A 24,279-nucleotide genomic window follows, 5' to 3' on the forward strand; every position below is an offset into this window, starting at 1 on the left:
CTGATTGCGTCCTCATACATTCTGCTCCTTCACCTCATCCCTCATGTTCCTCACCTCCCTTTCACCATCCAGCAAATCTGAAGAAAAGACAATCACCAAATTCTTGGTGTTGTCAGTCCACGATATCCTCCATGATATCTGGAGCGCAGCTGGAATCCATAATGAAATCCTGATGTTCAGATCATCTCTTGTCTCTCTGCTAGGGAGTTACAAAACTTCAAACACCAATCACTCATTAAATATTTGAACATCACTCCAGCCCTGCCAGAGCTTTAGAGTCCTGCTGGTTTAGGGAGATCCAGACCAATAACTGGGATATCAGACATCTGTTCCTGACTCCATTTTCAGTCTTTCCACTGGGGGCTGTGTGATTTCACCCCTCATTATTTTGTTTACTGCCCTTGAGAGTGCCCACACCCATCCGTGTGCTTCTGAGCAAATTCTCTGGAGGAAGTCACCAGTTCCTAGGTGGTCATGAAGAGAAACCTCACTGAATTCCCAGGTCTCACCCACCATGGGCACTAAACTCTGGAATGGGCTGCTGCTGTGAATCCAGGTTTAGTGGAAGGAGGCAAACTTTCATTCTGTGAGATTTCAAGGGTATGGGACACGGAGCTGGGATCTCAGGGTTTTGATCTCTAAACTGTCAGGGCAGACTCACATCTGGGGTCTCCCATCCAGGCCTGGAAATCTGAAGAGGTCCAATGTAGTGCTCTGCATTTTCCTCACCCCATGCACAGTTTAACCTTGGTTTTTTTGATGTTCAGAGCATTCACAGGCTGCTGAGAAACGCTGAAGTTCTGACCTTTGGAACAGCCCAACTTGCTCACCCCGTGTTGCTCTGGCAGAACTCCAGTCCTGGCTCCATTTGTGGAGGGCCATAAGTACAAAGAAAGAACTTGGTGGTGTTATTTGAAACAGGAAATCACTGAGTGCCAGAGCTTTCCCAAAGGACTGTTTAATGTTGCCTACGAGGTGTCCCTCGTGCCCTGCTGGTTCCCTTATCCCATAGGGTGCAGCTGCTCCCATTTCTTGCCCTGCCAAAGCTTTCCGGGGTCAGGGATTCATTCATTCATAACCATCTGACACTGAGTTATAATTCCACCTTGGCTTGGAGTGCTCTTGGAAAAGACACCCATTATGGGAAATGTAAAGCACTGGAGCACTGCACTGGTGCCTTCTCCATGCCTCTTCCAGCAGGGCTTGCTCTCAGGGGCACGGGTCCAGCCCTGCTGCAGTTTGACCACTCCAGTAGGACTGTTTTTGGGGAGAAAAGGCAGTGTCAGCCTCCCTCAACTCCTGCTGTGGGTCTGACCCTCCACTGGACTCACAGCTTCTGTGGGATCTGCACTGTGTCAGTACAAACCCACACATGGAGCAACCCACAGCCTTCATGGAATTATGGAATCACAGAATGCTTGGGTTGGACAAGACCTTAAAGATCATCCAGGTCCAACAACCCTGCCACAGGCAGGACACCACAGTGAATGGGCTGAGTGCTTTCCTTAGCACAGCTCTCATTCATGAGTCTGGAGAGGTCAGCACTGAGGCTGACAGCAGCCAGGAGCCACTCCCTGAGACCCTGAGCCCTCCCAAATAAATCCACTGCTGCAGCCAGGAGCCACTCCCTGAGACCCTGAGCCCTCCCAAATAAATCCACTGCTGCCTCTCTGAGCCAGTGCTGCAGGCAGGAGCCATTCCCTGAGACCCTGAGCCCTCCCAAATAAATCCACTGCTGCAGACAGGAGCCATTCCCTGAGACCCTGAACCCTCCCAAATAAATCCACTGCTGCAGACAGGAGCCATTCCCTGAGACCCTGAACCCTCCCAAATAAATCCACTGCTGCCTCTCTGAGCCAGTGCTGCAGGCAGGAGCCATTCCCTGAGACCCTGAGCCCTCCCAAATAAATCCAGTGCTGCAGGCAGGAGCCATTCCCTGAGACCCTGAGCTCTCCCAAATCCACTGCTGCAGCCAGGAGCCATTCCCTGAGACCCTGAGCCCTCCCAAATAAATCCACTGCTGCCTCTCTGAGCCAGTGCTGCAGGCAGGAGCCATTCCCTGAGACCCTGAACCCTCCCAAATAAATCCACTGCTGCCTCTCTGAGCCAGTGCTGCAGGCAGGAGCCATTCCCTGAGACCCTGAGCTCTCCCAAATCCACTGCTGCAGCCAGGAGCCATTCCCTGAGACCCTGAGCTCCCCCAAATAAATCCACTGCTGCCTCTCTGAGCCAGTGCTGCAGGCAGGAGCCATTCCCTGAGACCCTGAGCTCCCCCAAATAAATCCACTGCTGCCTCTCTGAGCCAGTGCTGCAGGCAGGAGCCATTCCCTGAGACCCTGAGCCCTCCCAAATAAATCCAGTGCTGCCTCTGAGCCCGTGCTGCAGGCAGGAGTGATTCCCTGAGACCCTGAGCTCTCCCAAATAAATCCAGTGCTGCCTCTGAGCCCGTGCTGCAGGCAGTGCCAGGGCTGGGACGGGGTGTGCTGCACGTCCCCAGGGCTCAGTGGAGCCCGTTGCTGCGTTCCAGGGCAGATGCAGCCATGTGGGCACAGCCTGTCCCCCCCCAAAATATCTGCGAATGGACGCCCAGAGGTGCTGAGGGGGTCGGCTGGGTCTGGGGGCTGTAAGGAATGATCAGTGCTGCCATCCTTGGGGATTTCATTCCCCCTGGTCATTTCTCAGTACTGCTACCAACTTTTTTTTCTTTTTTTCTTTTTCCGATGGGGGCAAAGTTTCCTGCAGCTGGCCTGTGGGCTCACGGCATTAAATAGGCCTGAAGTTGGAGAATGTTCCAGACCATGGAGGGCATGGCAGGCCGGGTGCAGTGAGCAGGTTTTGAATTCCCACGGGACTGAGTTTCCTTTCACCTGAACAAGAACCAAGCAGAGTAAACACGAGTGCACAGAGCTGCTCCATTTGTGTTTTGTAGTGGAGCTTCTCTATAGAAGCTGCTTCTCTGTAACTTCTTCCCTTCTGCTCCTCTGCTGGAGGGGATGAAAAGAGAACAGGGATTGAGGGAGCACAGGGTGGAGACAGGCACTAAAAATAATATAAATGGCCATTGTAGGTTACCTGAGTCTAAAAATATTCCAATTTTAGTTACTTGGGCTACTTCTACACCAGAGAGTAAAGCAAATTCAGAGAAATCCAATGAGAAAAACCTGGAAGAAAAGAAAAGCTTGGCATTCTTTCCTTTAAAGAGAAGAGATAAAAAGAAAAAAACCCCCACCCTGTAAAGTAGTAAGTCAGCTAGAAAAAGATGAGTTCTGTATTCATTTTTCCTGCTATATTCAGCAAAGATGGGGCAGCCAATGAAACTGAAAAGGCAGCAAATTCCAAAAGCAGTCCAGGAAGCTCTCCTTGAGACAGCAGCTATTCAGCCATGGGAGCTCCTTCCACAGGGAACCCCTTCCCGAGGCACCTGGGGGGTTCCTGGGAGCTCCTTCCAAGGACACGTTAGGGTTTGCTTTCCAAAGCACTTCCTGCAGCTTGGGCTTTTGGGGTGGGGTGGGGGGGGGGCTGTAGGTTCGGGATGGAGCTGTAGGTTCAGGATGGAGCTGTAGGTTCGGGATGGAGCTGTAGGTTCAGGATGGAGCTGTAGGTGCGGGATGGAGCTGTAGGTTCGGGATGGAGCTGTAGGTTTGGGATGGAGCTGTAGGTTCGGGATGGAGCTGTAGGTTCGGGATGGAGCTGTAGGTTCAGGATGGAGCTGTAGGTGTGGGATGGAGCTGTAGGTTCAGGATGGAGCTGTAGGTTCGGGATGGAGCTGTAGGTTCGGGATGGAGCTGTAGGTTTGGGATGGAGCTGTAGGTTCGGGATGGAGCTGTAGGTTCGGGATGGAGCTGTAGGTTCAGGATGGAGCTGTAGGTTCGGGATGGAGCTGTAGGTGCGGGATGGAGCTGTAGGTTCGGGATGGAGCTGTAGGTTCGGGATGGAGCTGTAGGTTCAGGATGGAGCTGTAGGTTCGGGTTGGAGCTGTAGGTTCGGGTTGGAGCTGTAGGTGCAGGATGGAGCTGTAGGTTCAGGATGGAGCTGTAGGTTCAGGATGGAGCTGTAGGTTCGGGATGGAGCTGTAGGTTCGGGATGGAGCTGTAGGTTTGGGATGGAGCTGTAGGTTTGGGATGGAGCTGTAGGTTTGGGATGGAGCTGTAGGTTGGGGATGGAGCTGTAGGTTCGGGATGAAGCTGTAGGTTCGGGATGGAGCTGTAGGTTCAGGGTGGAGCTGTAGGTTCGGGATGGAGCTGTAGGTTCGGGATGGAGCTGTAGGTTCGGGATGGAGCTGTAGGTTCGGGATGGAGCTGTAGGTGCGGGATGGAGCTGTAGGTTCAGGATGGAGCTGTAGGTTCGGGATGGAGCTGTAGGTTCGGGATGGAGCTGTAGATTTGGGATGGATCGGTAGGTTCAGGATGGAGCTGTAGGTTCGGGATGGAGCTGTAGGTTCGGGATGGAGCTGTAGGTTTGGGATGGAGCTGTAGGTTCGGGATGGAGCTGTAGGTTTGGGATGGAGCTGTAGGTTTGGGATGGAGCTGTAGGTTCAGGATGGAGCTGTAGGTTCGGGATGGAGCTGTAGGTTCGGGATGGAGCTGTAGGTTCGGGATGGAGCTGTAGGTTCGGGATGGAGCTGTAGGTTCGGGTTGGAGCTGTAGGTGCGGGATGGAGCTGTAGGTGTGGGATGGAGTTGTAGGTTCAGGATGGAGCTGTAGGTTCGGGATGGAGCTGTAGGTTCGGGAGGGATCTATAGGTTTGCTACAGGAACAGGGTGGCCCAGCTGGAAAAGGAGCTCAAGGACAGAAATCCTGGGAATTTGGAGGGGACTCTGTCCTCTCCCAGTCCTGTCTCCGAAGCACAGCTGCAGTCACAGGGATGGTTTATAACCCCTGAATTCTGCCTGACCCTACAACACCTCTGCCCAGCTGTTATTGTGCTGTTTGTGTGATTGCTGGGATCTTGGTGTGTTACACCCCTCAAAGAGCTCCTCCTTTTCCCTGGCTGTGGCTCCTGGGATTCTTGCCCTGATAGCTGTCATCAGGCAGCATTTCCTGTTGGATTTCTAATTAAAATGGCAGCCTTTGGGGACTCTCTTCCTGCCCAGCATATATTAATGGAGGGGTTAGAATATTTTAGGTCAAGTTTAAATACTGCTTTTCAATGTCTTTGTTCTCCTCGAGTACATTTTTTATATAATCTATGAAATCTATGTACAACCACAGCAGGAATTAATCCCTCGTACTTTCATAAATATCATCTAGGCTGCTTCTTAGTTAAAAACCCAGTTTTCCCTGCCCTAGATTCCTCAAGAAAATAAAGAATTCGCCCAGCACTTCCCCCTTTGCTCTCCTGCTGGGATCGGAGCAGCCTCGCGTGTGCATCCCAAGGTTAAGGGAGGTGCAGCGTCTCAGGATTCACTTTCCCGGTGCTGTTCCCATGGGATTTGTCCCCTCTCAGGTGCAGCAGGAAAAGGTTACATCGCTGTTGTTGCCCCAGCAGAGTGAGAGGACATTTGTGTCCCTGTCACTCGTCCCGGGCTGCCTGTGACGTGTGACACTGCATTAAAATACATTTGTGTCAGTCTGGGCAGGGAAGCTGTCACTGCTGAGGTCCCCCAGAGACGATTCAATCCTTGCTGGGTGTTCTCTGTCAGAGCAATTTAGGAAAAAAACCCAGCGCTGACAAAGCCATTGGAGTTTGTGCTCCCCATGCCCACAGCCAGCTCTTCCCAATCCCTCCAGGGCTGCAGCCAAGGATTCTGTCCCCGGGGTGGGAAGTGCCCCAGTCCTTTCTTGGGCCCTCCCTGAGATGCAGGAAAAGCAGGGAGTGCCCAGAGTGGATCCCCTTGCTCGGCCCCTGTGACAGCCAGGCCGTGGTGCTGAGCCCTGCTCCTCAGAGCTGTGCCCACCCTCTGCCCTGTGCCACAGGAAACATTCCCAGCTCCAGACCCACCGGGAGCTTCCTCCCTGCACCTTCCAGCCCCTGCCAGCACCCCAGAGCCCAGGCTGGAAGTTGTGCCTGGTTGCCGTGGTTGTAATGGAATTAGAGAGCGGGATTGAGTTAGGTGAGAGCGCTCAGTGTCCCTGCAGAGCACGGAGCATCCTGGCACGCTGTGCCAGGCTGGAGCAGCCACAGCTCCTGCTCTGGGACAGAAAATAATCCAATAGAACCCCGGGGATGTGCCAGGGCCTCACCTGCCCACGCTGCCCCAGCACAGAGAACCTTTCACAGACAAACAAACTCCCCAAACTCCTCTTGGGGAGTGCCCTTTTGGCTCTCTTCTTCCCCTGTGCTCCTACAGAAACCCAAACTCGGTTAGCAGAGGGATCACAAGTGTGTGCTTTGCTGTCTTGATTGAAATGCAGGTAGCATTAAAGAAATAATGTTAATCGATCAAGAGCAAACTGCAGGAGTTCTTCGGTTTTTCAGCAAGTTTGCAGTTCCAGGGCGGGACCTCGTGAGTTCATATTCAGTCTCAGCTGTTGATCATATGGATCTCTAGGGATCAAGCTTGGATTTAAAAAAAATCTGTTCTGAATTTTAAACAAAAAAAAATAAATCAGGTGGGACTGAAAGGAATGAAGAAACAAAGGTCACTGCTGATTTTGTTCTGAAATTGGGAACGAGAGCTGTTCTACAGGCAGTCAGAACTTTGAGAGGACGATTCCCTTTCTCATTTAGGAGTCTGTCCTGTTGATGTGACTGCGTCTCTGCCGTGTCCTGTGGCGTGTTTATGGATACAAACAGAGCTGGCAGTCCCTGGTTCCAGGTCAGGCTCTGGCATGGGGACAGGGAGGCACCTGTGGCACACCAGACGTTCATTGAATCCGCTCTCAAATGCTGCAGAGGGAGCATCAGACGAGCTCCAAGACAACAGCTCTAAAACAAGAACTGATTTAATTTACTGGTGTTGAACTTCTACCTCCTGATCAGGGACCTTCAGACTGTGCTGAAGTTGTCACTTCATGGAATCAAACAGCTCCCAAAGAGCCTGGCACTGCCCAGCTTTGGGAGCTGGGAGGAAAAGGGGTTGGGATCTCCTTCCTTGGCACAGCTTCGGAATGTCCTCACTGAAACAGGTCCAGGGGCAAGGCTGGCACCGCCCTGGGCACAGCCTGAGCAGGGACAAGGCTGGCCCTGCCCTGGGCACTGGCACAGCCTGAGCAGGGCTGCCAGCAGTGTTTTCTGGGTGCTGCTCCAGGCCAGCTGCCTGCACTGTCAGCCTGGGAATTCAGTGCATTCCAGGCTGTTTTCCCACTTAGCCCAGGTGGGTTTTGCTCAGAGCACAGCAGAGCCCTCCTGGCAGAGGCTGCAGCCTCAGCCACAGCCCCTGGCTCAGGCATCCATCACCTGCCCATGCTGCTGCTCCAGGGACAATCCTGCCCTGAGCCAGCACGGACCCTGGGACCACCCTGCACCTCCCAGTGCCCCTTCTGGAGCCATTTCCAGCCCTACAGGCCCCAGTTTCCAACCACTTGTGTGTGTCTTGTCCCTTTCTCAGGGATTTAAACCTCCTTTCTTTCCCTCAGCATCCCAGATATTCCTTTCCCTGGGCACATCTATGTATAGCTCCTGAGTAAGGCAGACCTTTTGTCTGATGACTGTGGTCATTCTTAAACGTCCAAAAAAGCCCGTGACCTATTTCCAGCAGTGATTCATTGCAAGCCTCTCAGAAGGACTACAATTCCCAAAGATGCAGATAAGAGCCCTGAGAGATTAGAGGCAGCCTGAGCAGGTAAGATATCTAATTCCCCTTGAGAAAGAGACACCCAACCTATTTACAGCTCGGGGGGGCTTGTTTTCCTTCCCTTTTCCAAACTGTACTGAGAGATCCTGTGGAAAACCTGAGCTGCTGGGGGCGTGTGGGAACATAAACCCCATGGAAAAGCAAAGGAGAGCTTCCTCCAAAGTCACGGAGCTGCTGGAAAAAGCCCTGGCCCCAGTCCTTGTGTTGCTGTTCCTGGAGGTGACAATGCCACCAGCTCCTGTCACTGCTGTCTCACACCCAGGGCAGTCTCACACTCGGTTCCGTGGTGGCACAACCCAGCCCCAAATGTTTTTTTCCTGGAGGTTTAAAGGGAACCGTGCAGGAAAGACAGTCGTTTGAGTTGTGCTAGAAAATATTTTTAAAAAGTCTGTGTCACGTTGCCGTGGTGACAAAAGTTCTTAAAATGATGAAGATTAAAGTCTAGGCTGGGAATGGTGGCATGGGGAGAGGAAGGGGGGCTGCTGTCATGACAACCTCAACTCCGAGAGTGCAAGAGGCAAAACACTCGGTGGTGGCAGGATCTTTGGGGTTTATATATATCCATAAACATCTGCCAGCCATGCCAGCCCTCTCAGTGCTAATTAGTCCTGCTGTTTCACCTTTCTCTGCTGTAAATGTTTTCCAGTAGACACGGGTCTCGGAGGGAGATGGCAAGAAAATGCCATTTCCCCCCCTTTCCTTTAGCACAGGCTTTCTGCTGGTCTTTGTCTCTGCTCCTGGGGAAGAACTTCCAGTGGCCAGAAGCAAGCTGCCTGGGAAGAGCTGAATCACCTCAGGAGGAGGTGGAGGCTTGCATGGTCCCTTACAGAGCTTTCCAGCCCCGGGCCGTGGCAGGAGCACTGCCTGTGCTGCCCTGCCTGCACACACTCTCTTGGGCCTGGCTCGCACACAGTCCATGAGCAGCGGAGCAGAGCTGCCAGCCCGAGGTTCGGCCGAAAACTTTCCCCCTCAGCTTCCAGCGCAAGAAGCTTTTCCCTGTTCCATGCCCTGTTGGCCTCTCTGGAGTAGCAGAGCTCGGGTGTTCCTTGGAGATTGGGAACACAGCAGCTGAATGTCGGCACAGCCCCCCGAGACCTGCGGAGGAAAAGTGCCAGGGCAGCACTAAGGCTGATTGCATTTGGAGTGTAAAACGTGCTTGGCTATCTCTGCTAACACCTGGGGCTGGCAGCGCTGCCCTCGCCGTGGCTGCTGCGGGCGGCGGGGCCCGGGCCCTTCCCCCGGTGAATCGCCGCCCTGACTCAAGGCAGCATCAGCAACTCTGCTGACATTGGTTATGTCATTCGGTGCAAAGCAAGCAGAAAAAAGAGAATCAACCCCAAACTCTTGCCTTCATCTAAAACTTGATCTTGTGGCTGTGGCTGTCGGTGCTGGCACAGCAGAAAGCAGGCGAGGCGCAGCCCCAGCCCGCGCTGGAGCGTGCACGCGGCTTGCAGATGTAGCCGTGCTCCACAGCCCATCCCGGCTCCAGCCCCCTGCCCAGACAGTCTGGATCCCAGCTGGATCCTCCCGCCAGGCGCGCTGGGATGGGCACAGCCCAGAGCTGTGTGACCCAGCCCTGCTCCTTCCAAAGGGATCCCACTCCCAAGGTATCAATAAACCCAGCTGTGTTCCTTTATCTGATCCTTCTTCTTCTGCCCCAGCTCAGCCTGTTTGCAGCAACAGTTGCCTTGGAAATTTGGAGTTTCTATCTTTGTGTAATTTAATGGCTAGAACAGCATTTTGTCTGTTCTTCCGAAGAAAAATTGTGGGAAAAGATGTCCATTCTTCCTAAAGAGCAAAACCTGCGGAGTTGCTCAGGACAGGAAACCTCTTGGAGTCAAACTGGATTATACTTTGACGTAGCTTAAGTGTGAAATAACTGGGAGAGTAAATAGGAAGTTGGGGAGGGTGAGGAAGGAGCAAGGAGTGGGGAATGATGCATGGCCCACAGAAGGACCAGCTGAGATGTTGCTTTGCCTGGCTGTAACACCGTATGTGCCAGCAGGGTGGGTTCACTCCACAGGTGGAATTCCTGGGGGAGCTGCCCTTTCCCTGCCAGGCCTGATTGCTGTGTGTGCTCAGAGTGGCTCAGGGCTGCTCTGTGTGCCTGGCTGTGCTCAGGGCTGGCTCTGTGTGCCTGGGTGTGCTCAGGGCTGCTCTGTGTGCCCTGACTCTGCTCAGGGCTGCTCTGTGTGCCTGGCTGTGCTCAGGGCTGCTCTGTGTGCCCTGACTCTGCTCAGGGCTGGCTCTGTGTGCCCTGGCTGTGCTCAGGGCTGCTCTGTGTGCCTGGCTGTGCTCAGGGATGCTCTGTGTGCCCTGACTCTGCTCAGGGCTGCTCTGTGTGCCCTGACTCTGCTCAGGGCTGGCTCTGTGTGCCTGGGTGTGCTCAGGGCTGCTCTGTGTGCCTGGCTGTGCTCAGGGATGCTCTGTGTGCCCTGACTCTGCTCAGGGCTGCTCTGTGTGCCCTGGCTGTGCTCAGGGCTGCTCTGTGTGCCTGGCTGTGCTCAGGGATGCTCTGTGTGCCCTGACTCTGCTCAGGGCTGCTCTGTGTGCCCTGGCTGTGCTCAGGGCTGCTCTGTGTGCTCAGGGCTGCTCTGTGTGCCCTGGCTGTGCTCAGGGCTGCTCTGTGTGCTCAGGGCTGCTCTGTGTGCCCTGGCTGTGCTCAGGGATGCTCTGTGTGCCTGGCTGTGCTCAGGGATGCTCTGTGTGCCTGGCTGTGCTCAGGGATGCTCTGTGTGCCTGGCTGTGCTCAGGGATGCTCTGTGTGCCCTGACTCTGCTCAGGGCTGGCTCTGTGTGCCCTGGCTGTGCTCAGGGCTGCTCTGTGTGCTCAGGGATGCTCTGTGTGCCTGGCTGTGCTCAGGGATGCTCTGTGTGCCTGGCTGTGCTCAGGGCTGGCTCTGTGTGCCCTGGCTGTGCTCAGGGCTGCTCTGTGTGCTCAGGGATGCTCTGTGTACCTGGCTGTGCTCACGGCTGCTCTGTGTGCCTGTTTCTGGCTCTGTGTTCCTGGCCATGCTCAGGGCTCCCATGCCTCAGTGCTCTGTGTGTGCCCAGGCAGGTTTGTTCTCCTGGGGAAGCCCACCCTGCCAGTTCTGTGTTCTTTGTCTCTCCTCACTGCAGCCTCCCAGGATGGGTCTGCACATCAGGGCTCCCAAACCCTTCCCTGATGTGGGTTGTGTCAGTCAGAGCTCACCCAGGGTGTGGAGAAGGTGACATTTGCCACATGAACTGGCCCTGATCCCCAAATCACCCAAAGCACTGTTTTTTCAGCGTGCTGCCTTCACTTTGCGCATTGGCTGCAATGAGCTCCTTGTCCAGGCTGGTCTGGGGACTAAACAGGATGAGTGGTTTGGGGTGATCCTGAGCCAGGGCAGCTGCTGCTGCAGGACCTCAGCACGGCCACCCTCAGTAATCTGGCTAAACTGGATTTTAGGCTCAGAAAAGCTCTCTGCAGCACCCACCTATCCCCAGTCTATCGGGAGATTAACACTGAGGTTTGAAAAGGCAGCTAATGCCTCTGAGAGGAAAATGCATCTTTACCTCTGTTATCTTCAAAAGCCAAGGAGAGAAAGGCACACTGAACGACATGTCAACTTTCTTCCCCACAGCCCACAAATTCTCTTCTTAAATGTTGGTAAACACATTTTTCCTCGCAGCAGAACAACCTTAACTCTGACCCTGGAGCACTCACAACAGCCTATGAGACTGTTTTGATTCTCTTTTGAGATTTGTATTTCCTTCTCAGGTCTGTGGGTTTTTTTAAGCCATAAACGAGGAGTAAATTCTTTGCTTTCTATTAAGCTGGAGCAGTGTCACAGCTCCTTGATTATCCCCAGGGGATTTATCACAGTTGTGTATTAACCATGGTGTGGGCACAGACACCAGCACTGGCTTGGGACCAGCAGGATGTGGAGCTACAGAATTCCTGCCACGTTGGCACTGAAGGGTGACAAGCAGTTTCAGTGCTTTCCTGTGGAGCAGAGTCTGTTCAGGAGCTCCGTGGATGCCAGCGAGCCCTGCCTCAGACAGGATCATCGGGGGGCCTGTGCATCAGGGCCCCCAGAGCCCCAGGAGAACCCCTTGGTTCCAGGCTCAGCACCTCCAGGGCGTGAAAAGCCAGCAGGGATGTGCAGTCACAACCCAGCCCAGGTGTGCTGGCAGATCCCAGCCCAGATGTGCAGTCACAACCCAGCCCAGGTGTGCAGGCAGATCCCAGCCCAGATGTGCAGTCAGATCCCAGCCCCGGTGTGCCAGCAGGGCCAGGTACAGGGGCTGTGCCGAGCGCTGGGCCCGGCAGGATGTGCCTGGAGCAGAATCAGAATCATTAGGTTGGAAGAGACCTCCAGGATCAAGTCCAACCCAACCCTGACCTCAACTAAACCACGGCACCCAGTGCCACATCCAGTCTTCTCTTTAACACACGGAGAGATGGTGACTCCACCACCTCCCCAGGCAGACCGTTCCAACACTTCATTACCCTTTCTGTAAAAAACTTTTTCCTGATACTCAGCCTACATTTCCCTTGGCACAGCTGCTGCCCTGCCCGGTGCTGCCCATGGACAGGGCAGCCCCAGGAGCCCAGCCAGAGCAGAGGGATTCTGGTGGCTCCAGCTGGAGCAGAGGGATTGTGGTGGCCGTGGTTTGGACAGCACCCAGGCCTTGTGCCAGCACAGAGCAGCACTTCTAATTAAACACACAGCCTTGATTGGAGGCACTGCCAGAGCCAGGCCCCACTTCTCCAAGGTGTCCTTGATTCCTTCCAGCTCAGGTGCTGGGGTTGGAGCAATGCTGCTGCAGTCCAGGATGGAGGAGGGCTGCACAGTTATTTGGGGCTGACAGGATTTCAGATTCCTTCTGATAGGATCCCGATAGCTCGTTCTGTATGAGTGGAGTTTCCAAGATGGAGCTCTTACATAACCAGAAATCATTTTTTGAGGGAAGTTTTGGTCCTCCCACTTCCCCAACCTGTCCTTTCCACAAGAATTGCAAGGTGTCCTTTGGCTGGAAGGACAGCACTGATTTTCTGGCAGGGATGCTGAAGCCAGAGCTTGTTTTGGTCTGTTCAAAACCAGGAATATTAATTCTATCCAAGAATATCCTTTAAATGTGAATCCATGCATGGCTCTTCTCCTGGCTCCTTTTTCCCAGTGCAGGCTGCAGAGAGGCAGGAAGCACAGGCAGTGCTGGGGTGGAAGGAGCTGTGATGCTCTGGGACCCAGCCTGGGTTATGTTACAGCGGGACACAAAGTCCCCAGTGTTCCTGATGGAAACCACAGAAGTTGCAGTTACCACTCACGTTCCTGTGCTCGTGCACGGACCAGCTCTTCGGGAATGTTCCCGGCCCTCCTCTCCCTGGTGAGCCAAGGAAGGGCTGGAGGGCGCTGCAACACCCTCCAGCACATTAGCGGATCAGAATTCCCTGCCACACCAGCACCTCTTGGCAGGAGGAGCTCCTCAGTGGAAGGTGTTTGTTCCCAGCCCTTCACAGTTATCCCTGTGTGCTGCACCAGGACTGCTTCCTGCTTTTCTCCTGCATGGGAATGCAAATGTATTCCAAGGAGTGGGCAGGAGCTGGCAAACTCCTGAGACGTTTGGAACTGGAGTTGTCTCACCTGCAGCTCAGACATTTGCAGTTCATCATCACAGTTTCTCCTGGGAATTCCTGAGCTTTGGTGCAGCTCCTTCTCAGCACCGCAGCCCAGGTGTGTCCCCTTCAAGGGGGCCTGTCCCCATCCAGTGTTACAGTCCAGATCCCAGGTGCAGAGCAGGAGCTGAATCCACCTTCTCCTTTCTCTGTGTGCACCAAATAAAGGCTCCCTGCCCTACCCTGACTGGGATAGATCCCAACCCTCCCCTCAGAAGCTCCATATCCGTCACCTGGTCCCTGAGCCATCCATGCCCTCGGGCTCTTGGCTGCCTGCTTTTCATCTATCACAGGGAAGAAGGCACTTCCTCAATCTGACAGGGCTTCTCCCTGCCCCTGGCTGGAGTTCCCTGGGTTACAGCAGGGCTGGAGCTCTTTGAAAAACACCCGGAGGTGTGAGAGGAAAAGTCATTAGCACAGAAAAACCCTGGTGGCAGGAAAGAAAGATCCTTCTGCAAACTGCTGCTCCAGCTTCATTAAAAGCACAGCCCCGGGCTCTCATTCCAACAGGATGGATTCGCTCTGGGTTATCTAAATGAGAATGATCATTTCTGCAGGGGGAGGAAAAAAAGAGGAAACCAGGAGGAATTATTCTGTATGAATTATGTGCTCAGCTTTCATACTGACCTATTGAGTCAGCAGCAAGAGCTGGATTTCCTAGAACAGCCTTTCATGCTGGATTTTGGAGATGTTCTTCTTTTCAGCCCTGAAAGATCACTCAAATGGCCTTTCTCACACTGGCAGTGTGGGCTCCAGCCTGGATGCAGAGAAATAATGGAGCTAGCAGCAGTTATCCAAATCATTCATCCTTCTGGATGCCAGCATCCTTTGTGCTCCCTCCTGGCACGGGTTGGGCACGTGGGCATCACTGTGGGTGTGTGTCCCTGAGGTGGGGATGGCTGGTGTGGAAACAGGCATTCCAGCTGGACAGCCAGCTCCAACAGCAGCAATTCCAGCCGGGAAAATGGGATTCCTTTGCCTGATAACAACAGTGTTCTGCCATTTGGGCTGTTGAGCTGCCTTCCTGCGGGGTGAGAGGCCCATCTCTGGTGTGGGCAAAGGTGGCAGGCACACAGTGGCTGGTGGTGGGAGGAGCAGGATTATCCCTGTTGGAGCAGCCAGGAGGTGTAGGGATTTGGCCACACATCACACAGCCTGTCCCCTGTGTCACAAACCTCCATGACACTCATGTCCCTTGGAAGGTGACGCCCAGGTGAGGCACTTGAACCCCCTTGGATCAGGGGCTGTGTCGCTTCTGACCTGTAAGAAAGCTGTGTTTGCAGCTTTATTTTCCATGTGAAGAACTGACAGCTGAGGAAAACCTGCCCTCTCTGCCATGGTTGTCTTTTCCTTGCCCACCTGGGCAGGGGTGTAGCAGCAGAATACAAGGGACACAAGGAAAGAGATGAATCAGATCCTCTTCCAGAAGCCTCTGCTGAGTTGGAGGCCGTTCCTTGTTGCATTTGAGACGTGCAGAGACTGCAGCTGACATCCAGTACAAAGGCAGCTGCCACCATGGGTCACTGTGGAACACATCTCCAGCAAGAACAGAAATCAAAGAAGGGCATTGCAGCTAAAAGATGGAATGATAGAGTTGATTCCTGAGGAGTGGCTGATGGTCCAGAAATATTTGCAACCAGTTTATTTCATTGGAGTTCTAGAGCTTATAATGGTAAATTAGAAGGCAAAGTCACAGGGCAGGAGGGGTGACTGATGATTCATTTGTATTTTGGTTTTTAAGCTGTTTCTCAGCTGGTTCTGCTCACACAGAGCCTGACCCGAGCTGCTGCAGCTTTTCCGTCCCTTCAGCAGGGGACACTGACACTGTGTGTAATTCCACCGGGGGTTGTTTGGGGCAGCTGCCATCTAACCTGCTCCTGTGGGATCCCACAGATCTTCCACATGACCTACGACCTGGCCAGCGCCGTGGTGAGGATCGTCAACCTCATCGGGATGATGCTGCTGCTGTGCCACTGGGACGGCTGCCTGCAATTCCTGGTGCCCATGCTGCAGGACTTCCCTGACGACTGCTGGGTGTCCCTCAACCGCATGGTGGTGAGTGCCGGGCAGAGAACACTTGCACTTGCTTATGTCCCTTCCTTTCTTCCCCATTTTATCTTTTCCCCGTTTCCACTATCTTCCCACTGACTCTTTCCAAAGAGTGAGGCCATTGATTGTCCCTTTCCAAAGATGAGCAGAGCACTTGCCAGGGCTCGTTGTATTTTTCATCCCCTTGATCGGCTCATAATAAATAATTATAAATAACCAGCTCAGAGATGGTGGGTAGGGTCTACCCTCTGGAGCATCCCACGTGCAGTGCTCCTCATCCCACCTCTCAGCCCTAAACCCAGCCCCTGGGTGACACCCCTGCAGCACCCACAGCCATCCTCCTGCTTCCCGTTCCTCCTCACACCCCCCGGGGCCATCCTACCGCTTCCCAACGATGTGGGCACCGAGGCAGATCCTGCAGGGACACAGCCCCGGGGATTGGAGGCAGATCCTGCAGGGACACAGCCCCGGGGCAGGGAGGCAGATCCTGCAGGGACACAGCCCCGGGGATTGGAGGCAGATCCTGCAGGGACACAGCCCCGGGGCAGGGAGGCAGATCCTGCAGGGACACAGCCCCAGGATTTGGAGGCAGATCCTACAAGGACACAGCGCCGGGGCTCGGAGCAGGACCGGCCCGGGCAGATCCCGCAGAAGGCAGGAGCCAGGCTCCCTCTCCTGGCACCGAGCAGCAAGGAGCAGGCATGGAAACTGCTTCCCGCTGGAATCTGAGTATCTGGAGTCCCAGAGACAGGGCTGGGGCTGATCCATAATTCCCATTGCTGGTCCCTTTGCTCCATACCCCCTGGAAGGGTTGGTGTGAGCACCCACCCTCACCAGAGTGAGCCAAGGTCACGGGATGAGGAGCCAGACTGCCCAGTGCCATCCAAAGCTGTGCCCTGCTGTTGCTGGGAGGGAGCTTGACACCATATGGCAAAGGCACGGTGAATTCCTGGTACCTTTTAACCATCTTGCTGAGGATTCAGGAGCTTTTATTCAAAGGGACAATGTCCAGTTGATTAAGCAGCAAAAACTGACAAAGCTTAAAAAATTGCCTCTTACTGCAGCTCTTAACCTCCAGATTCCCTCAGCCAATTTCTTCTTGAATAAAGGAAATAATCAGGCACTGGGGCAGAACAGAGCAAATGTAAAATGTATCCAAGATGTGCCAGCCTGCCGTGCCTCCCACGTGCAGGGCCGTGGGCACGGGCTGCCTGTGCCTGCAGGAGTGAGCATCCGTGGAAAAATCATCTGTTTGCTGTTTATTTATTCATTTCTCCTCTCTGCAATAATGGTTCGCTTCCTGCTGCTGCAAGGTGCCAGACTGCCACTTCTGGAGCCTGGAACCCTCTGCTTATCTCCAGCAGAACAACAACCCGGGCAGCAGCTGCCTGGGCTTCCCCCTGCTGCCTTTTTATTATTTATGTGGCAGCAGCAGGCAGAGATTGGGGCCCCATTGTGCTGCTCAGGGCCAAGAGGACGCTCAGCTCCTCATGGCAGGGAGCTCTGAGGTGCAGGTGGCCTCATCCCCATCCTGAGGGTGACTTGGCCACGGTGCCCTTGCAGGAGGCTTCAGAGCAGCAGGTTTGGAGCACGAGTCCCTCATCCCAACATTTGGCTGCTGATGGCAGCAGCAGCTCCTGGCTCTCCCCATCCATCCCTCAGGGAAGAGGTTCCAGCTGGGGTTGAAGCTGCCAGCTGGAGTCAAGGGGAAGGGTCTGCAAAAGTGGCAGGACGTGGGACGGAGGAAGAAAAGATTTGGCCAAGGCAAATCTTAGCAGCAGGGCTGGGGAGAGAGGGAAGGATGAATTCCAGAGGCAGGAAGGCCCAGCAGGCTCCAGGAGGGCAGGGGAGGGAGCTCCCATCCAGAGCAGAGCTTTCCTCATGCTGCAGCCTTGAGAGCCTCTGAAGCTGAGAATTAAACTTGCCTTGGGGGATTTTTTTTCTGCTTCCTCCCTGCAGCTAAATCACCTTTTATTTTCTTGTTCCACTTAAAAGAAGTGGAGAAAAAAATCATTATCTCTGAAAATGGAGCCTCAGGAAAGTGAGATGAAGAACTGGAGAGATGGCTCACCTATAGTTCAGGGGGCTTCCACTCCAGAAGCTGTGCAGCAATGTGGCAGCCCCAAAATAGCCTGGGGTTAGAATATTTAACAGAGAGTGCAGTAGTTCTTTGGGAACCAGATAGTTTTGGTTTTTTTTCTTCCAGTAAGGTCCTTTAATCTCCTGAGAAGATTTCCAGGTGTGTCACTGGGAGTAGTGGTGGATGTGGATGACATTATCAGTGAAACAATTTACATCTAATCCAGAGGGGAGCATTGAGTGAGGCAAACTGGAGCTCCAGGCTCTTGTCAGGCTTTGGTGCCAGGCTGTGGAAGGAAGGTTCCAGCATGGCTCTGTGTGCTGGACACAGCTGGGAGGGGAGAGGCCAGGATGGCCTCTGTGCCAGGGAGCCAGGATTTGGGGACATTCTGTACCGGCCAGGTCGAGCTCTGAGGAGATAAATAAATATCCTTGGTGCATGGCTGCCCTGATTACACACAGGAGCCACAAGTCTGGGAAAAAGGGAAACTTCTGAAGCTGCTACAGCCAAGGGGAGCTGGAACTGAGGTTCAGATGCTTTGGAGGCTTTGTCCATAAATGTGCTGGTGCTGCTCTTCCTCTGCTCTGGGGTTTCCCACCACTTGGCACTCCATAAAACCAGCCCTGATTTCCATGCTGCAGGGAAGGAAGATTCATCACCTCCCATCTGCTTCCTATAGGTTTGATCCTCATCCAGGGGATTTGTGGAAGGTCTGGCGTTGCCAAAACCATCTCAGGGCCTCGATGCATCCTCGAGCCTGGTTCATCTCGGTGTTTTCCACAGGCCTCGTGCTCCATGTTCAGCAGCCGTGGAAGCAGTGGGTGTCTGCTGACTCCTGAAGCAGCAGGGCAGGATGTTTGCAGTATTAATTGCTGAGCCCCACTCCCAGGGGCTTCAGCATTAGCTTTCCCGCAGTGCACTTTATTAAAAACTGGAAACACGGGTGAGTCAGCTGCAGAGTGTGCGCTGCTCCCCCAGCGCCGCCCTGGCAGCTCCTGTCCCAGAGATCCCAGCTCTGCTGAGCCCTGAAAGCTGCCGGCAACACGTGGCCTCCTCCCCTGGGTGCTGTGCCCGTGAGCCGTGCAGGGAGGGCAGAGATCCCCGAGTGCAGCCACCTGCCCAGCAAACTCCGGTCAGCCTCCCCTCCACCAGAGCAAGGGCAGCACATTCTCCTGGGGCTCAGCCCCTCCCTTGCTGAGGGCTGCTGATGGAAAGGGGCAAGAGGCATGGCTGCAGTGTGTGGAAGAGAGCAATCCTGCATGGATCCGCTGTGATTCCCAACTCCCCCTGAGCCTCTGGGCTGGCACATCCCTCCTGCCTTCCCTCTGCAGGAGATTCCATGTCCTATAAACCCTGTCTATAAAGGAGCAGCAGGAGCAGGGCTGCTCCAGCGGGGTGGGAACCTGGAGCTGAGGGTGTCAGGCACAGGGAGCGCCCTCCCCAGCTGGGGCCAAAACCAGTCCAAAGCAGGGTGGGCAGGGCAGAACGGCCCATAACTGCTAATATTGATCTTCCAGGGAAGGCAGGGGGACAGGCACCTCCAGGGGCTGTCCAGGGAGGCCAGCTGGGAGCACTGTGAGATGGGGACAGCAGCAGGGCTGGAAAGGAGGCAAAACCACTCCTCACACAGGGCTGGGTACAGGCACTGTGAGCCCAGGCAAGGTGTGGGTGCCCAAGTCTGGATCTCCAGGAGCACAGGGTGCTTGGGAGGGCCCTCAGGAAAGGCCGCCTGGGACAATTGGGACAGGGCCACTCAGAGCCCTGAGGAGATCCCTGCTGTCAGGTGAAGGCTTCCCTTGGAAACAAGCCCAGAACAGGCAGGTTCTGTCCAAGATGGAGTTTGACCTGTCTCATCTCCATGTGTTCCCATGCTATTCCCATCCTTTAAACTGGATCTGGAGGTTTGTTTTCCCAGCCCAGCAGTTCCAGGGGTGGGCAGGGATGGTCAGAGACAGCTCCTGAGTTCTCCAAGTGTTAATGGTGTAAGTCAGGCATAACATTGTTCCCCAGGACTACGCCCCCATCCCAAGAACTTCCAGTATTTCTCCGTGTCTTTACTCACCTCACTCCTCCTCTCCAGCGAGGATTCAACCAGACGCACTCACATGAACATCAGAACCAAAATGCCCTGTCAGACACCACAGTTTGCCTTCAGGTGCCTCTGTAAGGCACTGCAGAACCCAGCAGTGCCTTTGAAGTGTTCCAGGGAAGCGCCTCCAAGTATTCAAAGGTGGATCTGAGCAGGCCAGACTCTAATGCCAGAGAAGCCCTTCCAGCACTGCCAGTGTGGATGTTAAAAACAAACCAGTCTGAGAAACTGCTTCAAAGTCATTTCACTCCCTTTTGCCAAGTCTCTTGGTGCCTCTGAGATAACCCCCTCTTGGCCGTGAGCAGGCGCAGATGTGTAACTCGGCTTTGGCTTGCGTTGGGATTTGCTGAACGAGGAGTCATTTTCCCCCCGCAGTTTAAGGCTTCATTTCCCTCCCCTAATGGGCCATTTCAGCCACTCCAGTGTCTGTGGGGACTGGTGTAGCTGGGTATTGGATAGGGGATGGCTCTTGTGGGAACGAGCTGTGGCAGCAGGAGGCACCTGGTGCTGAGAAACCCGTGTCCGCAGCGCATGTGGAACCTCTTCTAGGCTGGCCTAAAGCACTGTGGGCTTGACCTGTCTGCTCAGCCTGTGGAAAACAAGAAGCCTGAAAACGATAGAGGTACGGAGACCTGTAAGTGAAGAATCATCACAGAGCAGCCAGTGCTCTTCACACTTGGTATCCTAAAGGTAATTGCTGTGAAAGGCTTCCCCTTCACAGAAGTGCCTCTCTCTGAGCAGTCCTTGATGTTCTCTCTCAGCAGAGCTCGGGGTTTGTTTGGAAAGCTCCGTGTTTTCCTGCAGCTCTGGCTCCCCAGTCTGTCATCGCTGAGCCGTCTCCTCAGTCTGGCACCCGCAGCCTGTCCTCACAGGAGCCCTCCTGCTGCTGCTGCTGCTGCTGGGAATTGGGCCGGGGCTCGGAGCTGTGCAATTCCCAGGGAGCCAGCAGTGTTTGGGCAGGCTGCAGGGGCTCGGCATGTTGGATGTTAAAGAGTTTTGGATGACTAATTCCTACAAAACAGTGGCAAGCTTCCTTGTAAACAGCACTCCTGAGCAGCAAGTCGCTGGAAGAATGGCTTTTAAACCTCGAGCCTGCCTGGTACCCAGATGTTCACAGCCACTAAAGACCCTAGCTGCCAGTTTTCTAGCTCAGCTGTTACTGCTCTGTCTGCCCAGATTCCCTTTGGAATTTCAGCTCAGCATCCTTTGTTCCTGCTCTCAGGCCTGCGGTGGAGATGTGCCGCCCTGTTAAACTACTGCCACACTGAACTCAGAGGGCAGCAGCATTCCTGCGACACCCAGAGAGGAATGGGGAAGGAATTCATTCAGCAAGAGATGGGACAGGACAGCTGCACTGCTCCCTGTGCCCCAGTACTGCTGGGAATGTGCTGCCCACCTTTGCAGGGATTGCAGGGATGCAAGTGTCACAGCTCCCCGCTGCTGCCTCAGCATGAGGGACAATGGATGGAGGTCACGGCAGCTCCATGCCCTGAGCGCAGGGCCATGGCTTCAGCCTGCCAGGACTGCAGGGCTGTGGGAAGGGGGCTCCTGGAAGTGCAGGATGCCTGTGGGAGCTGTGTGAGAGGCCCACGGAGCAGAAGTGGATCTGCACAATGCCACAAAACCTGCGGGTGGAACATGCACCCAGCACTTCTTTGGCCAGGCCTCAGAGCCACAGCACAGGCCTGGAGGCAGAGGGGCAGGAGGGGTCACTCCTTGGGCTTCACACCTCCAGCAGCGCCCGTGACCTGACCCTTCCTGTGCCCTGGCCAGGGGACAAAGCCCCTTTGCCCCGTCCTGCCCTGTCCTTTGCTCCTCTGGGCTCCTCACACACGAGCCAAGGGCACAGCCAGCGGTAGTCACCAATGGCCACTTTGTCTCTTGCTCCTCTCTCTTGGCTCCAGGGGGTTTTTCCCAGGTTCCTGCTGTGCTGGGAGGTGAGCCCAGGCAGGCTGGTGCTGGCAGAGAGCAGGAGCAGTCTCTCCTGGGCTGTGGCTGGGCCACTGCTCCCGTGTCAGCCCTGCTGTCACTTCTGTGGCTTTGCTCTTCTTGTCGGAGTGGGAATCAGGCCTGTCTTGCATAATGAAACCGAATCTGGCCAGGTAATGCTATCAGCTGGCTTTGTCCATGTGCTTATCTCCTAACCAAGCATCAGTTCTCAGCACAGGTTCCAGCCCCGTGCCACAGCTCCCAGCCAGCTTTGTCACTGTCGCTTTGTCACTTACTCCCCGTAAGATCAGTGAAAAGCTTCCATGGGCATCAGTGGCACTGAGAGCTGCTTGCCGAGAGGTCACCAGCCACCCACCTGGCCGTGATGAGATACCTCCAGGAGGTGCCCAGTGAACTCCAGAGCTCCCAGCACTGCTGGCCACTGGTGCTCTGAATGGAGGTCACTGGAGAATTCTTTGTTTATTGACAAGCCACCAGCAGGCCTGTGCAGTGACCTCCCGTGGTGCCACGGCACGTGTGTCTGCAGAGCTCCATCCGTAACCTTGGCCCCTTCCCAGGAACAGAGAGCAGCTGAGGAATGCCCAGTGCTGCCACGAGTGTCACCCAGCAGAGGCATTTTCACATCCTTGGAAGAGCCACGTGTGATGACAGAGCAGTTCCTGGTCAAGGTGTCACAGCAAGAACTTGCTGGCAGATAACACCCACAGGATGGCGAAATGCACCTCGAGCTGTTCCATGAACTCAGGCTGGTCAGAGTCACCAGGAAACTTGTGCTGGTTTTTTTTCCCCTGTGCCATCATGTCAGTGCTGAGGTGCAGCCTGTGTGAGCTGCAGTGGAGAGCACAAGGTGTCTCAGCACACCTCTCCTGGCAGGACATTGCTGCTCTCAAATGAGACCATTTGTAATTCCTCAGCTCTCTGAAAAAAGCCCAGTTTTGCACTGAGAAGGACTTGCTGTCCAGACATTATCAGCTTCATTTTCTGCCCTTCTCATCTCTCCAGGTAATGAGCAGAGACCCTGGCCATTTCCCAAATTGCTGGGCAGTGATTTTCCCCACTCTCAGATCCCGCCGCTGGCAGCCTTGCTCAGGCTCTCTGTTACAGTTCTCAGTTAGTCCATTTCTCAGGGGAGGAAATGATTTGCTTCAGTTCCCTCTCCCACACATGGGTCATTGTGAAAATCTCCCAGTGCGTCATCTCGGTTCACCCCAGGTTACCAGTGGGGCAGACTGGCTGGAAAAGGCCCATGGAATCTCCAAAAACCGGGGCCAAAGTGGTGAGCTCAGATCACAGAATCTGGGCTTGTCTTTCCAAATGGAGTGAGCTGGGCTTGCGGGGCAGTGAGAGCTCGGAGGGCGTTGAGGTGTAGGGTCTCAGTGAGGGAGTTATGGGGCTGTGAGGGCATTGAGGTGTAGGTCTCAGTGAGGGATACAGGAGTTTTGGGGGCTCTGAGGGGTTTGGGGTTGAGACTCCATAGCCCTCCCATCTTTCAAAGACCCCCCCCAGCCCTCCAAGCCACCACTTTCTTGTTTGACATGTCCAGGTGCCTCCAGCAGGGATTTTTGTGTGCAGTACCGGGGGTGCTTTCCTGCCCCATATCCATGTCCAGAATGCCGTGTCCCCGTGCTGAAGCTGTGCCCTGTGTCCCTGCAGAACGACTCGTGGGGGAAGCAGTACTCGTACGCCCTGTTCAAGGCCATGAGCCACATGCTGTGCATCGGCTACGGGCAGCAGGCGCCCGTGGGCATGTCGGACGTGTGGCTCACCATGCTCAGCATGATCGTGGGGGCCACCTGCTACGCCATGTTCATCGGCCACGCCACCGCCCTCATCCAGTCCCTGGACTCCTCGCGCCGCCAGTACCAGGAGAAGGTAAGGACAGCCCTGCTGGGGCCGGGGTGGTCTCTGTGCTGTCTGCAGGGAGCCCGGGGTGGTCTCTGTGGTGTCCAGGGGGAGCTCAGGGTGGTCTCTGTGCTGCCCAGAGGGAGCTCAGGGTGGTCTCTGTGGTGTCCAGGGGGAGCTCAGGGTGGTCTCTGTGCTGCCCAGAGGGAGCTCAGGGTGGTCTCTGTGGTGTCCAGGGGGAGCTCGGGGTGGTCTCTCTGGTGTCCAGGGGGAGAGCAGGGTGGTCTCTGTGGTGTCCGGAGGGAGCTCAGGGTGGTCTCTGTGGTGCCCAGAGGGAGCTCAGGGTGGTCTCTGTGGTGTCCAGGGGGAGCTCAGGGTGGTCTCTCTGGTGTCCAGGGGGAGCTCAGGGTGGCCTGTGTGGTGTCCAGGGGGAGCTCAGGGTGGTCTCTGTGGTGTCTGGAGGGAGCTCAGGGTGGTCTCTGTGCTGTCCAGGGGGAGCTCAGGGTGGTCTCTGTGGTGTCCAGGGGGAGCTCAGGGTGGTCTCTGTGGTGTCTGGAGGGAGCTCAGGGTGGTCTCTGTGGTGTCCAGGGGGAGCTCAGGGTGGTCTCTGTGGTGTCCAGGGGGAGCTCGGGGTGGTCTCTGTGGTGTCCAGGGGGAGCTCGGGGTGGTCTCTGTGGTGTCCAGGGGGAGCTCAGGGTGGTCTCTGTGGTGTCCAGGGGGAGCTCGGGGTGGTCTCTGTGGTGTCCAGGGGGAGCTCGGGGTGGTCTCTGTGGTGTCCAGGGGGAGCTCAGGGTGGTCTCTCTGGTGTCCGGGGGAGCTCAGGGTGGTCTCTCTGGTGTCCGGGGGAGCTCAGGGTGGTCTCTGTGGTGTCCAGGGGGAGCTCGGGGTGGT

General features: G+C 55.0%; 1 protein-coding gene across 1 annotated transcript in view; it reads left to right on the forward strand.

Annotated features, from left to right (window-relative positions):
* The window catches only part of HCN4 (hyperpolarization activated cyclic nucleotide gated potassium channel 4), a 95,481-nt gene that overhangs the window by 41,635 nt on the left and 29,567 nt on the right, over positions 1–24,279 (forward strand). Inside the window, exons 3-4 of the mRNA XM_066196094.1 lie at positions 15,272–15,433; positions 23,200–23,418. Coding sequence (XP_066052191.1) covers positions 15,272–15,433; positions 23,200–23,418 — 381 coding nt within the window. The remainder of the gene's footprint in view (positions 1–15,271; positions 15,434–23,199; positions 23,419–24,279) is intronic.

Source organism: Chamaea fasciata, unplaced genomic scaffold, assembly GCF_029207755.1.
Source record: "Chamaea fasciata isolate MVZ Bird 193981 ecotype frontalis unplaced genomic scaffold, bChaFas1.0.hap1 SCAF_14, whole genome shotgun sequence".
NCBI classification, from domain to species: domain Eukaryota; kingdom Metazoa; phylum Chordata; class Aves; order Passeriformes; family Sylviidae; genus Chamaea; species Chamaea fasciata.